Source organism: Sceloporus occidentalis, unplaced genomic scaffold (assembly GCF_023333645.1).
Source record: "Sceloporus occidentalis isolate IW3139 unplaced genomic scaffold, rSceOcc1.0.p SCAF_57, whole genome shotgun sequence".
Lineage (NCBI taxonomy): Eukaryota > Metazoa > Chordata > Lepidosauria > Squamata > Phrynosomatidae > Sceloporus > Sceloporus occidentalis.
This window is the reverse complement of record NW_028317037.1, coordinates 4,426,459-4,440,202: the sequence shown is the minus strand read 5'-3', so window position 1 is coordinate 4,440,202 and position 13,744 is coordinate 4,426,459. Positions and strand designations below refer to the sequence as shown.

The 13,744-nt window shown below is 43.3% G+C and overlaps 2 protein-coding genes across 2 annotated transcripts in view; both read left to right on the top strand.

Moving 5' to 3' along the window:
* LOC149287748 (uncharacterized) overlaps positions 1–13,744 on the top strand; it is a 792,175-nt gene that overhangs the window by 676,750 nt on the left and 101,681 nt on the right. The gene's annotated exons all lie outside the window — the stretch shown is intronic.
* The window catches only part of LOC149287750 (uncharacterized), a 37,057-nt gene that overhangs the window by 1,143 nt on the left and 22,170 nt on the right, over positions 1–13,744 (top strand). The window contains exon 2 of the mRNA XM_089492580.1: positions 7,848–8,340. Within this exon, the coding sequence (XP_089348706.1) occupies positions 7,848–8,340 (493 nt within the window). The remainder of the gene's footprint in view (positions 1–7,847; positions 8,341–13,744) is intronic.

The window sequence follows — 13,744 nt, the reverse complement described above, 5'->3', positions numbered from 1 at the left end:
GCTAAGAGCCATAACGTCTAAATGTCTAATTAACCATTTGTAATCCACTCAGAAAGCCTTTTGGCTGAAGAGAGGGGTATAAAATTATTTTTGTTTTTATTATTATTATTATTATCATTATTATTATTATTATTATTATTATTATTATTATTACAGGGCCGCAGTTTGGCTGCTTGGACCACCGGAGATCATCACAGAGAGTCAGTTGGAAAAGCCCATCTCACTCCAGAAAACAAAGGTACTTGAGGAGTTTGCACTCTACGTCTTTCTGTAATAATAGCTACAAAATTGATAATAGCATTTGGGACATTTAGTCTTTTAAAAACAAATATGGCAGATTTAAATGCTGCTTTAAACCCTCTTTCCATCTGCCAGCTTTGTGCTGGTTTTGGGGGGAAATGAGAAAGTGTTGGGAGGGAGGGACTGCCAACAGAATTAGGAGATGCATTGCAGGCTATGGACAGTTTGCGGCCAAGTAAGGTCCAAAGCACATGGCAGCAATAGTCCATTTTGAGAGTGCTTTAACTGCCCTGGCCCAGTGCTAGGGAATCCTGGGAACTGGAGTTTATTGTGGCACCAGAGCCCTCTGACAGAGAAGGCTCAATGTCTCACAAAACTACATCTCCCACAATACCCTAGCACTGAGCCAGGGCAGTTAAAGCAATCTCAGATTGGATTATTGCTGCAGTATGTTTTGGACTTAGGTGACCCTTGGCAAGTCACACTCTCTCAGCCTCAGAGGATGGCAATGACATCCCCTCTCTGAATAAACCTGCCAAGGAAACCCCATGATAAGGTTGCCTTAGGGTTGCCATAAATTGGATTAGACTTGAAGACACACATGAAGAACAGAAAAAAAGTCTGCAATTATTTCACAGGTTGTACATGGGAATGGGAGGCAGTGTGGTGCAGTGGTTTGAGTGCAGGGTTACAACTCTGGAAGCCATGGTCCAGTGCCCCAATCCTCCATGAAACCAGCTGGGTCCCTTGGACAAGATGTCACACTCTCTCAGCCTCAGGGAAGGCAATGGCAAACCTCCTCTGAACAACTTTTGCCAAGAAAACCCCAGGGAAGGCTCCCCAGAAGTCGGCAATCACTTAGAGCCACTCCACAAAAAACTACAAAGCCTCAAGAAAGAGCCAGTGTGGTTTAGTGGCTGGAGCATTGGACTATGACCCTGGAGCCCAGGGTCCGAATGCCCTCTTGGCCACTGAAATCCACTGAGTGACCTTAGGCAAGAAGTCACACTCTCTCAGCCTCAGAGGGAGGCACTTGCAAAACCGCTTCTGGACAAATCTTACCAAGAAAAGTCTTCAATGGACGTCCCTTAGGGTCACCATAAGTCAGAAACAACTTAGAGGCACACAACGACAACAAGAGCAGTAACAGCACTAACACAAGGCAGCATGGGAGAAAAGAAGGAAGGAAGGAAGGAAGGAAGGAAGGAAGAAGGAAAGTAACGAAGAAAGAAAGAAAGAAAGAAGACTTGGGAGTTGTAGTCCTCGGTTGAGAGGGATTGGAGTGGCCTTACTGCAGGGCAGGACCAGTGATGCTAACAAGCCTCGAAGATATTTCCCGGCATGTTTTACCAAAATCCATGGAATCCACCCCATATTACACGGAATATTCAGTCAAAATCCCTTGAAAGTTCCCGTAATGTTAATAATAATAATAATAATAATAATAATAATAATAATAGAATTTATTTATATTTTTATTAATATGGTGGATCTTTAGCAAATAAATGTAAACCTAATTGAATAAAAATAATTGTAACTTATTTCAACTCTCAAAATTACCATTGGACCAAACAAAGAATCTTTCAGTCCTTCTAATACCTTTAAGATATTTATTTGGACATGAAGGGGGGGCCAGGAAGATTTATGCAAAATAGAAACGTGTTCGGCTGCAACCACACTGCAGAAATAATCCAATTTGACACCCCTTTAATTGCCCAGGCTCGGTGCTATGGAATCCTGGGAATTCTAGTTCTCTGAGACATTGAACCTTCTCTCTCAGCAAACTCTGGTATGATAACAAACTACAATTACTGGGACTTCATAGCACTGGGCCATGGCAGTTAAAACGGTATGAAACTGGATTGTCTCTGGAGTGAAGATGCAGCCTGAGTTGGTTCCAAGACACACTGCAGAAATAATCCAGTTCAAGACCACTTTAGCTGCCGTGGCTCAGTGCTAGGGAACCCTGGGAATTGTAGTTTTGTGAGAAAGAGCTCTGGTGCCACAATAAACTACAATTCCCATACATCTGAGGAAGTACGCTTAAGTCTAGGAAAGCTCATGCTGCCAACTTTTCTTTTAGTGAGTCTCAAATGTGCTACACGATCTATCTATCTATCTATCTATCTATCTATCTATCTATCTATCTATCTATCTATCTATCATCATCACCATTATTATTATCATTATTAAATTCAAATGCAGCTGAAAAAGTGGACTTAAATTGGCAATGCTGATATACTGTAGAGACTCTTTCTCTGGGGCTGTGATCTGGAAGCGTGGAGGCAATTCCCTTGTCAAATCAGGGAATCCTGGGAATTGTAGTTTGTTGTGACACGTATGTATATATACAGTATATGTATGTGTATATATGTCTGTGTGTGTGTGTGTGTATATAATGTGTGTATATGTGTGTCTGTATGTCTCTCTCTCTCTCTCTGTGTGTATCTGTGTGTGTTTATGCATGTTCAAGTGAGGACTCAGAGAAGGTTCTAGAACATACTCCATAGTCACAAACAGCACACAAAATGGCCGCCAGAACACAAAATGGCCGCCAGTGTGGCTGGGGCTCCAGGGTCCCTCAGTCCCTCCTGCCTTGTTCCATATTAACTGCAGGAGGAGCCTGTGAGGGTGGGGCAGGGGGCGGGGCCTTCCAGCTCCTCTGCTCCCATTGGCCAGATTAAAGAAGGGGAGGAGCTTCTGCCTCTCTATTTAGCTCTGCACGCGGAAGAGTGAGTGAGAAGGGGACAGAGGAAAGGAAGGACAGACAGAGACAAGGAGGAAGCAAGGAGGCAGAGAGAGAGGGGAGAGGGAGCAGAGGGACAAGGCCTGGAAGTGGTAGGTTTCACTACTGCACTGAGGCCTCCAAGTGCTGAGCCAGAGGTGGCCATTTTGTGTTCTGGCAGCCATTTTGTGTTCTGGCGGCCATTTTGTTCTGCTTGTGACTGTGGGGAATAATATTCTGGAACCTTCTCTGAGGCCTCAGTTGAACAGAGGCATCTCTTTCTCTCCTGAGGCTCCAGAGTCAGAAGGAGGCCAGGCTCCTTGGGCCAAAAGGAAGGCAGTGTGTCCCTTTGTGTGTCTTTTGTGTCTCTTTTCTGAGAGGGTTTTCTTATTACAAAGCTCTGCTCCTTCTGGGGAACATGGGTTTTCAAAGGGATCAGAAATGGGGAGGATAGTTTTAATACAAGCCTTATTCTTATTCTTCTTCTTCACAAACATTGGGCTTTGGCTCCTAAGAGGAGGCTAGTCCCCCAAAAAAGGCCAAAAGTGGCTCCTTTGGGAGGTTTTAAAAGTCTCCCCAGTTTTGTTATTAATAGATTTTTAGGCAAGAAGGAAGGAGACAGACCAGAATAACTCATATTACCAAGAATGAAACATAAAACAAACAACAAAAATAAGGATTATAGACTAAAACAAACTACTTAATTTTTTAAAGGAAAACCATTATTAGGAGGATAAAAACAAGACATGGGTGCTTCTATCCTTTTACAATCGACTCAGGATGTATCTGCACTGCAGAAATAATCCAGTTTGAAACTCCTGGCTCCATTCTATGGAATCCTGGGATTTGTAGTTTGTTGTGGCATGAGAACTCTCTGGCAGAGAAGGCTAAGTGTCCTAAAGGTAAAATCCCAGGATTCCATAGCACTGAGCAGTTAAAGCGGTGTCAAAGTGCCTTATTTCTATAGTGTGCATGCAGCCTTCTTCTGAAAGGGGCTGATGCTGGGCAAAAGCACTGGCGACCTCTGCAGGTTTCAGCAGATGGTTTATTTATTTATGATGCACTGATTTCACATCTGTCTATGGGGACATAACCAGGGGCCTCTCTAATTCCCCATCCCCTAATCCCCCCCCCCCCCCACTCTAATAAGGCATGGAGTATCTGTTGAGTAGGGGAGCTGAAGTAAATCTATGCTAGGTCCAGGGAGCTTTGTTTGGTGCAGAGGGAGTAAGGGGATGCCCACCTCTGCATTGGGCCAAAGGAGGCATTTGTCACCTGCGTATGTCTCCAGCAGGATGCTGTTCTTTGTGTCTTTGAGTGCTGCAGGGTTTCTTGCCAAGTCAATCCTAATCCTGGTCCCTTTTCTCAGGACCTTCATCTCGGCCTCCTTGGACACGGCTTTGGGCCTCTCTTGCTGGGAGTGACCAAGTGCAGGGCCACCAGGACCCCTGCCCACCTGATGGCTGAAACAGAGGCCAAGCAGAGGGAGTTGGGCTCCAACAGAAAGAGGCTCCTGAGGTACAACAGCTCTTTGGTAAGTTGCCATCCTTACTATTAGTTTCATCTATGTCTGGTCCGGCTAATGAAAGCAAGCGGAGAACATACTGTCCCAGTTTGGCAGAAAGAGTCCTGGGTAATCCTCTGTCACCTCATTTTTTCAGGGGCTTAGAAAATGTCCTATTTCTCTCTCCTCCTCCCACTTTCCCCCTTCTCCTCAGGTCAGTTCAGTTGCTGAAAAATTTGTTCCAAGTTCAAAAGAGTGTTCATCCCTTCCACTCAAAAGAGGGGAGAAGGGAGGAGAGGAGGAAGCAGGGTCTTGCCCTTGCCAGGAGACGGAGGCAAAAGCAAACTGCGGTACCCTTCCTCGCTTGTGTGATCTTTATCATACAACTTTGGCCATCTTGACCACCTTCTGGTGTTGCTTAGCCACATGTGTCTTGCTTTCCTCATCTGTGAAATGCTGGGGGATATGGGAGAATATGTCTAGGCCTAAATTGAGGGTGGGCCCAGTGGCCCTCAAACCCAGAGCACTCCCCAGAACTGTTTTTAACAATGAAATATACCTCTGAAATTAGGTGAGATATGGCTAAATGCACTATAATTCATTGGTGACTAAATGTACTATACATGTTGGGATAGTCAGTATCCTAATCAATCAATAATATTCCAGAAATGGCCTAAATTATATTCTTTATTATATTGTATATTATATTGATAGGATTCGAGACAAACTGGATCTCAAAGGCTGCAGCTTTTTTTCTGGCTTGCAGAATTTAAAGTTTATTTCCTGGACTGAATTCTAAAGTGATCAAATAATATTTGGATGCACCATGTGCTTTCCTCCCCTTTTGTTTAGTCACTCTCTGGATGAGGGCTATTTTCTGTTGCAGGTGACCTTTGCGGATGTGGCGGTATATTTCACCGAAGAGGAATGGAAAATGTTGACGAAGAAGCAGAAACTTATGTACAGTAATGTGATGATGGAGAATTACGAGAATGTGGCCTCTGTGGGTAAGGAACCTGAATCCATTGCCCTTCCTGTTAAGACTGAGGGCCCTTTCATAATTCACTGTCAGAGCGCTATGATTCTGCTTTAGAATGATATAATCAAAGAGTTGAAATAGACCACAAGGGCCATCCGGTTCAATCTTCTGCCATGCAGGAATAGACATTCAAAGCACCCCCCCAAGAGATGGCCATCCAGCCTCTGTTTAAAGACCTCCAAAGAAAGAGACTCCACCAAACTCTGAGGGAGTATATTCCACTGTTGAAGAGCTCTTACTCTCAGGAAGTTCCTCCTAAAGTTTAAGTGGAATCTCTTGTCCCTGTGGCTTGCATCCATTGTTCCATGTCCTTTTCTCTGGAGTAGCAGAAAGCAAGCCTGCTCCATCCTGAATATGACATCTCTTCAAATATTTGAACAGGGCTGTCATATCCACTCTTAACCTTCTCTTCTCCAAGCTAAACATGCCCAGCTCCCTAAGTCGTTCCTCAGAGAACATGGTTTCCAGACCATTCACCATTTTGGTTTCCCTCCTCTGGACATGCTCCAGCTTCTCAACATCTGTTTGAATTGTGGTGCCCAGAACGGGACACATGATTATTGCAAGTGAGCCTTGACCAAAACAGAATAGAGTGGCACAATTACTTCCCTTGATCTTGACACTATACTCCTATTGATACAACCTAGGATCACATTGGCCTTTCTAGCTGCTGCATCACATTGTTGACACATGTTCAACTTGTGCTGTACTACAATTCCTAGTTCCCTTTCACACGTAATTTAATTGTCATAACAACTTCCTGCAGAATCATGAAATTTCTAGTTTTAGTGAGGCACTATTATTCTCCACCTTGTAAGGTTTCTAAATATCCAATCCTAAACTGCCAATTCTGGAATATTGTGGGATGCAACTGCTATGCTTTTAGGGGAGTTTGGTACTTAGCTCAATAGAAAGAAATAGTTTTACTGGGGCAATAATGACCTCTGGACTCAGCCAATCTATAGCAGTTCCTGAATCAAACAGATCTTCAGTGGGATTTGAAATAGGTTTTTGTGTTTTATTTAGGGGGAAAGCAAAACACACAGACACATACATATAAGTGTTCACGCACACACGCAAGAACTAGGTAACAAAGGTGGGTGTGGTGAATAGATGTAAGGCTTTGATAATGATGATACGTTATCTATCCAGATCTTTATTCCAATTGTTGAGGATTTGAAATAAGGAGAGATCAGTAGTTCCCATGACAATTGGGGTTGGTGAGTGCATTGAGGTGTTTAGCCATGAAAACAAACAGAGTGTCTATCTGTAACTGGACTGACACCGAAGAACAGCAAGTCGGGGCTGGTATTTATACTGAAATTGGTTTCTGCTTGGGAGCAGAAACTGTGGGTTCAGAAAGGTTTATATCACTTTAGAATATTTCCTTTGTGGGGGAAGAATGGTGTGAAACGAATTGAATGCAAAGGGTGTTTGATGCAAATACATCAGACAAAAGGGATTAGCTCACCGCCTCTCAGATTCTTGTTGGCTCTGAATTTTGGCCGTGTGCACAAGCCAATATACACTACAATCTGAGGGTGACACTCCCACATGCAGGTCAAAAATATCATAGCAGAGTACGGAAGCAAATATCCAGATATAGGCATTGGCAATGCAATGACCACTTTTCACACTTAAAAATAAGTCACAAACACAGTCGATTTCATCGAAATCCTTGGAGCTTCTCTATCTTGAGTTGCAAAATAATACAAATATTTGCAAGCTCTCCTCTCCGACTTCCATCAACTTCACCATCCCTTGTACACACAACTCTGAACCAATCCACTCCAATCCTCATGTGAGCTGCATACTGTATTGGTTGTGAGTCCTCTCCTGGTGCCAAACAGCATGAAGCATCCTCTGCAGTTAGCTTGCATCATGCCTTGGGCTCTGACTCAGCATTCACTGGCCGTCTCACAGGATATGATGCCACCTGTCAATCAAAGTATTTTTGCACATGTTTAATTGAATTTTTTTTTCAACAGTCCTTTGACTATCTTCTTCTACTGATTCCCTCAAGGCAGTTCCCATATGGTCTCTTCTTTGCTAGCTCCTATGAGTAAGAATGCAACTGTTCAATGGATTTAGGGGCATAAGCATCAGGGTCATGATTAGGTTACTCACAGCAACTTTATTAATTTAATCTCTAAGAAGGAGGGATTAATGAGGGCTAAATCATGCAGTAACACCCTCCTCTGTTAAGTCTGATTTTCAGTCTCATCTGTAATTGTCGTTCTTTACAGAAAAACATTTGAGTCATGAGAGAGTCCACACAGGAAAGAGGTCACATAAATGCCAGCATTGTGGGAAACATTTTGCTTACAAGTCAATCCTAGTCATGCATCAGAGAGTCCACACAGGAGAGAAGCCATACAAATGCCAGCATTGTGGGAAATGTTTTTCTTGGAAATCAATCCTAATGATACATCAGAGAGTCCATACAGGAGAGAAGCCATACAAATGCCAGCGTTGTGGGAAATGTTTTTCTACGAAGTCACACTTAGTGAGACATCAGAGAGTCCACACAGGAGAGAAGCCATACAAATGCCAGCGTTGTGGGAAATGTTTTTCTCGGAAATCAATCCTAATGATACATCAGAGAGTCCACACAGGAGAGAAGCCATACAAATGCCAGCGTTGTGGGAAATGTTTTTCTCAGAAGTCAATCCTAATGATACATCAGAGAGTCCACACAGGAGAGAAGCCATACAAATGCCAGCGTTGTGGGAAATGTTTTTCTCGGAAATCAATCCTAATGATACATCAGAGAGTCCACACAGGAGAGAAGCCATACAAATGCCAGCATTGTGGTAAATGTTTTTCTCGGAGGTCAAACCTACTGACACATCAGAGAGTCCACAGAGGAGAGAAGCCACACAAATCCTAACATTATATTTGTCAATAACGAATACAACAAATATATTTTCAATCCAGCATTGCAAAGAAAAGGCCCTTATGATCTTATTTGTAAAATTTGTCTGCCAATATATCTCTATGTTTTCAAGTTGGATTATGTTACGTTTAGGTTTTAATTGCCAATAGTATAGATAATTGCTTTGGTTTGTCAGTTTGGCTGGGGATTGTGGGTTGTGGTATAGGTTAGGTAGATGGGAGGTTGCGATTTGTTGCAGCTGGTTAGAATAGTTATGGGAATTATAGCTTTTGCAATGTGTGGGATTTTGGCTTAAGAAAGGTGGGGGCAGGTATTAACAGAAAGGGCTAGTTTCTGGGAATGGCAAAAGGGGCCTTGTTACCTGTGAGGCAGAGACTGTGGGAATTGGAGGTGGGGGCTATGTTCGGAAGAGGGTGATATTTTAGGTTTTAGGGGTTTTAATGTATTGTTTGGATTGGAGTGGTCAGTTCTGGCTTAAACACTGAATTTCTATGTGTTCTCAATAAAGTTCTTTACTGTTTCAACACACTGGACTTTGATGCACAGAATTTCTGAATTTGCCCAAAAACGACCCTTTCTTCTCTCCTCAGTTCTCATCTCCATTCCCAGCCATAAGAACAGCACAGACACACAGACACAAACATACAGGATACACAGAGAGAGCTATATTTCCAAAGCAGAGCCTTCCTTTCCTGCCTTTCCCTCCTGAGTCCAGCACTGCACCTTGGCCTCCATCGCGGTCTCCTCAAAGGAAGAAAGGAGGGAAGGAAGGGGAGGCCACTGAACCCCGGCGCATACCTTCCTTTCCCACAAAGGCCGCCAGCAGAATAAGCAGCAGCATCTAGGACCTGGCAATCCCTGTGCATGCAGAGGAGGGGCCTTTGGGACTATATGCGCCTGCACAGTCTCAGCCCCAGAAGCCATTGCTGCCCTCACAGTCTGTTCTGAGGGAGGGAGAGAAGTGGGGAGAGCCCTTGTTCATTCAGAGGAATGGCTGGAGGGGAGAAGCCCCTCTTCACCCCCCAAAGAAAGGCAGGGGTCCTGCAAGGCCTCCTCTCCCTCTTTCCTTCCCTGCCCCCTCCTTGGGGGATTCCTTGGGTCCAGGGTACTAGGGGAGTTGTTATGAGAAATGAAGGCCGGTGGGACCCTTGGAGAGAGGCATGACCATGGAGGGGAGGGGGATCCAAAGGTAAAAAGGTCTTTGAAGAGCCCCCTCCCTCGTGGAAAGTGGGGCCGAGGAGAGACCCTCTCTTCTGATGCCTCATTTGGGGAAGAGTTTTGTGCCAAATAGAAAGCATTGCACAGGAAAGGATTCAATAGCATTTTTCTTGGGAGGGAGTTTTCTCTGGAGTCCTGGGGGAGGAGGCTCTGGTGGGGAGAGAAGATCCAAAATCCTCTTGGCCAAAGCCAAGAGGAGGGAGACGGAGGGACCTCAAAACTCTGGCAATCCCCTGTCAACCTGGGAAATAGGCTTAGAGACCCACAGGATCCAGATTGGGCATCCTCCCTCACATACTTATCTTTTCCTTCACAACAACCCTGCAGAGGAGGACCAACAGAGAGACCCACAGCCCCAGAAACATCCCCCCCCCCCCCCAGTTCTGGGAGCATACTGAAAGGGCTTTTGACCCCCTTGAAGAGAAGTTGTTATTATTATTATTATTATTATTATTATTATTATTATTATTATTATTATTCCTCAATGGAATGAAAGAGGATTACAGTAATAAAATAACATACAATTTAAGAAATACAATTACAATTCCAAACCCCCAACCCTTCTCCCAATTATAAAAACATTAATCAACCCTTAAAAATCCTATTAAACAGCAAGAAAATTTAAAACTTTCATAACAATACAGTAAAAATGTTTTTTCGGGCAAGAAATGGGTCGTTTTCTGAAGGAGAGGTGGGAGGGCAGGAATGATATACATCAATAGCAATTTCCATCACACTAACGATGGCAAGGGTCAGGGTCAGGAGGAGGGGGAGGCAAGTCAGTAGATCTCCTCTAGTCTGGAAAGAGGTCCGTCTTAATAGCCTTCCTAAAGGCTTCCAAGGTGTTAATAGGACGGATCTCATCTGGCAAGTCGTTCCAGAGTGAACCAACACCTTGTATCTTGCCCCGAAACTAATGGGCAGCCAGTGGAGGGATTTAAGAACCCGTGTAATGTGGGCAGTTCTAGAAGAGCCCGTAACCAACCTGTCTGCCATATTCTGTACCAATTGAAGTTTCTGAACTTGGCACAAGTCCCATGTAGAGTGTGTTACAGAAGTCGAGCCAAGAGGTGACCAGCGCATGTACTACTGTTTCAAGGTCTCCCTGCTCCTCGCCCCATGTCCCCAGATGATCTCACCCAGCAGCTTCATGTAAATGTTGAATAGCACTGGGGACAGAATCATGCTTTGAGGGATGTCCGACTTGAGCTCCCTCTTGGTCGAACAACTGTCCCTAAGTGACAGCATTTGGAACCTCAACGAAATGTAATACTCCAATCCCCAACTCTCCCATATGTTCCAGAAGGATACTGTGGTCAATGGTATTGAAGGCTGGTGAGAGGCCTTCAATAGCACCAGCAGGGTCACACTTCCTCTTTTCAAAGAGCTGTCGATGCTCAGACGGAGGTCATCGACTAATGTGACCATGGCTGTCTCAACTCTGTAACCCATCCTAAATCCAGTTTGAAATGGATGTAGAAAAATCCATTCCTTCCAAGACTGCTTGGAGTTGAATGGCGACTGCCCTCTCAATTACCTTGCCTAAGAATATTAAGATCCAAACTGGCCGGTAATTGTTTCTGTCCAGAGGGTCAAGGGAAGGCTTTTTGTAGAAGTGGTTTAACCACCGCCTCTTTGAAGCAAGATGGAAGACAGCCTTCCCTGAAAGATGCATTAGTTATATGTTTAGCAGCATCTTGATGGTATCTCCCCCTGGACAGCCAGCCAAGACGCACAAGGATCAAGAGAGCAAGTCCTCTTTTCATACTCCCAAGGAGCTTCTCCACATCCTCTGTACTAACTGACTCAAATTCATCCAGAAGAAGAGTATAGGCAAAAGCTCTGGATACCTCTCCTGTTGCCTCTGTCGTAAGTCCAGCATCCAAAGTGGCTCTTATCTGAGAGATTTTGTCTGCCAAGTAGTTATTAAAAACATCACATCAGGCTTTTGTAGGTTCTAATAAAGAGTTCAGGGTTCTGGAAGCTATATATTAAATAGGACAGTGTTGAAAGATATGTAGTTTGGCAAATGGGTGATATAACCCAAGAAAAAGGTTTAGTTCACAGAGACTGGAAGAATCTTAAAGTAAAAGTTGAATGAATAGCTGTGTATATGCAGAACATGTTCCTGTCTATAAACTTCGCTGTCAAACATACTGGTGACAACCGGATGACAGACAAGCGTTGGTGGGACCCCAAAAGCCATCAACCAACTGGAAAAGGAGATTCAACAGAGGGAAAAAGACCAAAGATTGTGATGAACTATCTAGAGAACAGGATGATTTTGATAAGGGACACTTTACGGTCTACAGAAGAAGATGTAAAGATTGCTCAGCGCACTCAAGGAATGTGGTCCAGTGAAACAGGAGGAAGCAAAGACTTTTTACTAGATGAGGTGTTAAGTCCACAGCCGGTAAAAAGAAACACGTGGTCAGTTACAAGGACTGATCCAGAGAAGACTCCTAAAAAGGACAAGGATATAATTGAGTTGATAGACTGGAAAACCAATATATTGTTGTTTGCCATTAGTATAATGGAAGATGAAGTGTTTTCAAAACCATACTGGGAACGGGGCAAAGTAGTTGGAGATGATGCTCCATCAGCCTTTAATTCAATAAGAGAAAAGGGTTAAAGATTAAATATGTTTGATAAAAACATTTAAATGGAACATATAAAGCTCTAAAGTTGGGGAAAAGGTTAAGTGTTATTAAAATATTAAAACCCAACAAGTGATGTGGGGTATGGATATAATATGCTAAACATATAAGAAAATGATGGTAAGTTGTTATAACAGGTAGAACTGATATTAGACATATGTTTAAAAGGGGAACATACAGGAAAATACCAAAGATATTTAAGTTGGAAATGGTTATTGATAAAACAAGTACATGAAATATATCACATGTGTCACCTGATGTGTGTATAATGTTATATATAATGGGTAAGTATAATTGATAACTGGGAGTTCCTTGGACCATAGAACCGTTTGGTTCTGTGTCTCAATGAACCTATTAAAGGGGGGAGGCGTGTGACGGACTGACTTACAAACCAGCCAATCAGAAGCCAGAGACTCTAAGCCAATCAGGTGCTGGCTGAGGAGTTTGAAGCTTCCGCTTGGCAGTTGGGTGGCGTCAGTTAGGGTTTGCAATCCTGAGGGATGAAGCGGGAGTTCAGTGGGAGATAGTGATAGAGAGGATGGGAACAGTAGAGTCCAAGAGAGGAGTGGGTTCCCATAGTTCCTGAGGGATGGTTACTTAAGGAACTGCTTTGTCCAGAGAGGGACAGGATTAGTTCTGGAGAGTCTAGAAGAGAGACTCAGTGGAACCAGACTCAGGAAGAGGGCTTTGGCTTACATCATTTCTTGAGTGATAGTATAGCCTGTGTGGCGGAGTTATTATTATTATTATTACTATAGAGTTAAAACCAGACCTGTATATAAATAACAAAAGAAGACATAGTAACAACTCCATCTCAAAGATACCTTTGCCTATTCTGTGTTAAAAATAAACTTATATTCTTGTTAATCAGCCGCTCGGTTTGTGTTTTAAAATCCATCCACACGACTGTCCTTCAAACACCCAAAGAAGTGTCAGGTCAAAATAGAAGAGAGGATTGTGAATCGTTACATCATCTATTAGAGAGTTAAATCTGATTCTAGGTTTTTTCCTGCCCAGATGGATTTTTGCAGGTCCTTCTGCCGTTCTCAAAATGGTTTGTCATTAAGAAGGATAGGTATAGTCTGAAATGAAAAGAGTAATTTAAGCCCTACATTCATTTTACCTGCCCTGATCCTTCCCAAGAGGGATAGGTTGAGTTTAGCCCATCTATTGGGATCTTGGTTGATATCACCCCATATTTTCTTGTAGTTGCTTTTAAAGAGGTCTCGGTTTTTAGAGGTGAACTCAACACCTAGATATTTGACCCTTTTTTCTACTTTAAAGCCAGTCTCCTCTTGTAGATTTTCCTGATCCTTCTTTTGTTAAATTCATTGGTAACATTTTTGTCTTATCCCTTTTAATCCGGAAACCTGAATGCTGTCCATATTCCTTTAACTTATAAATCAGGGGATTAACATTTTCTATTGGGTCAGGTAAGTATAGCACCACATCGTCCGCGTATAGT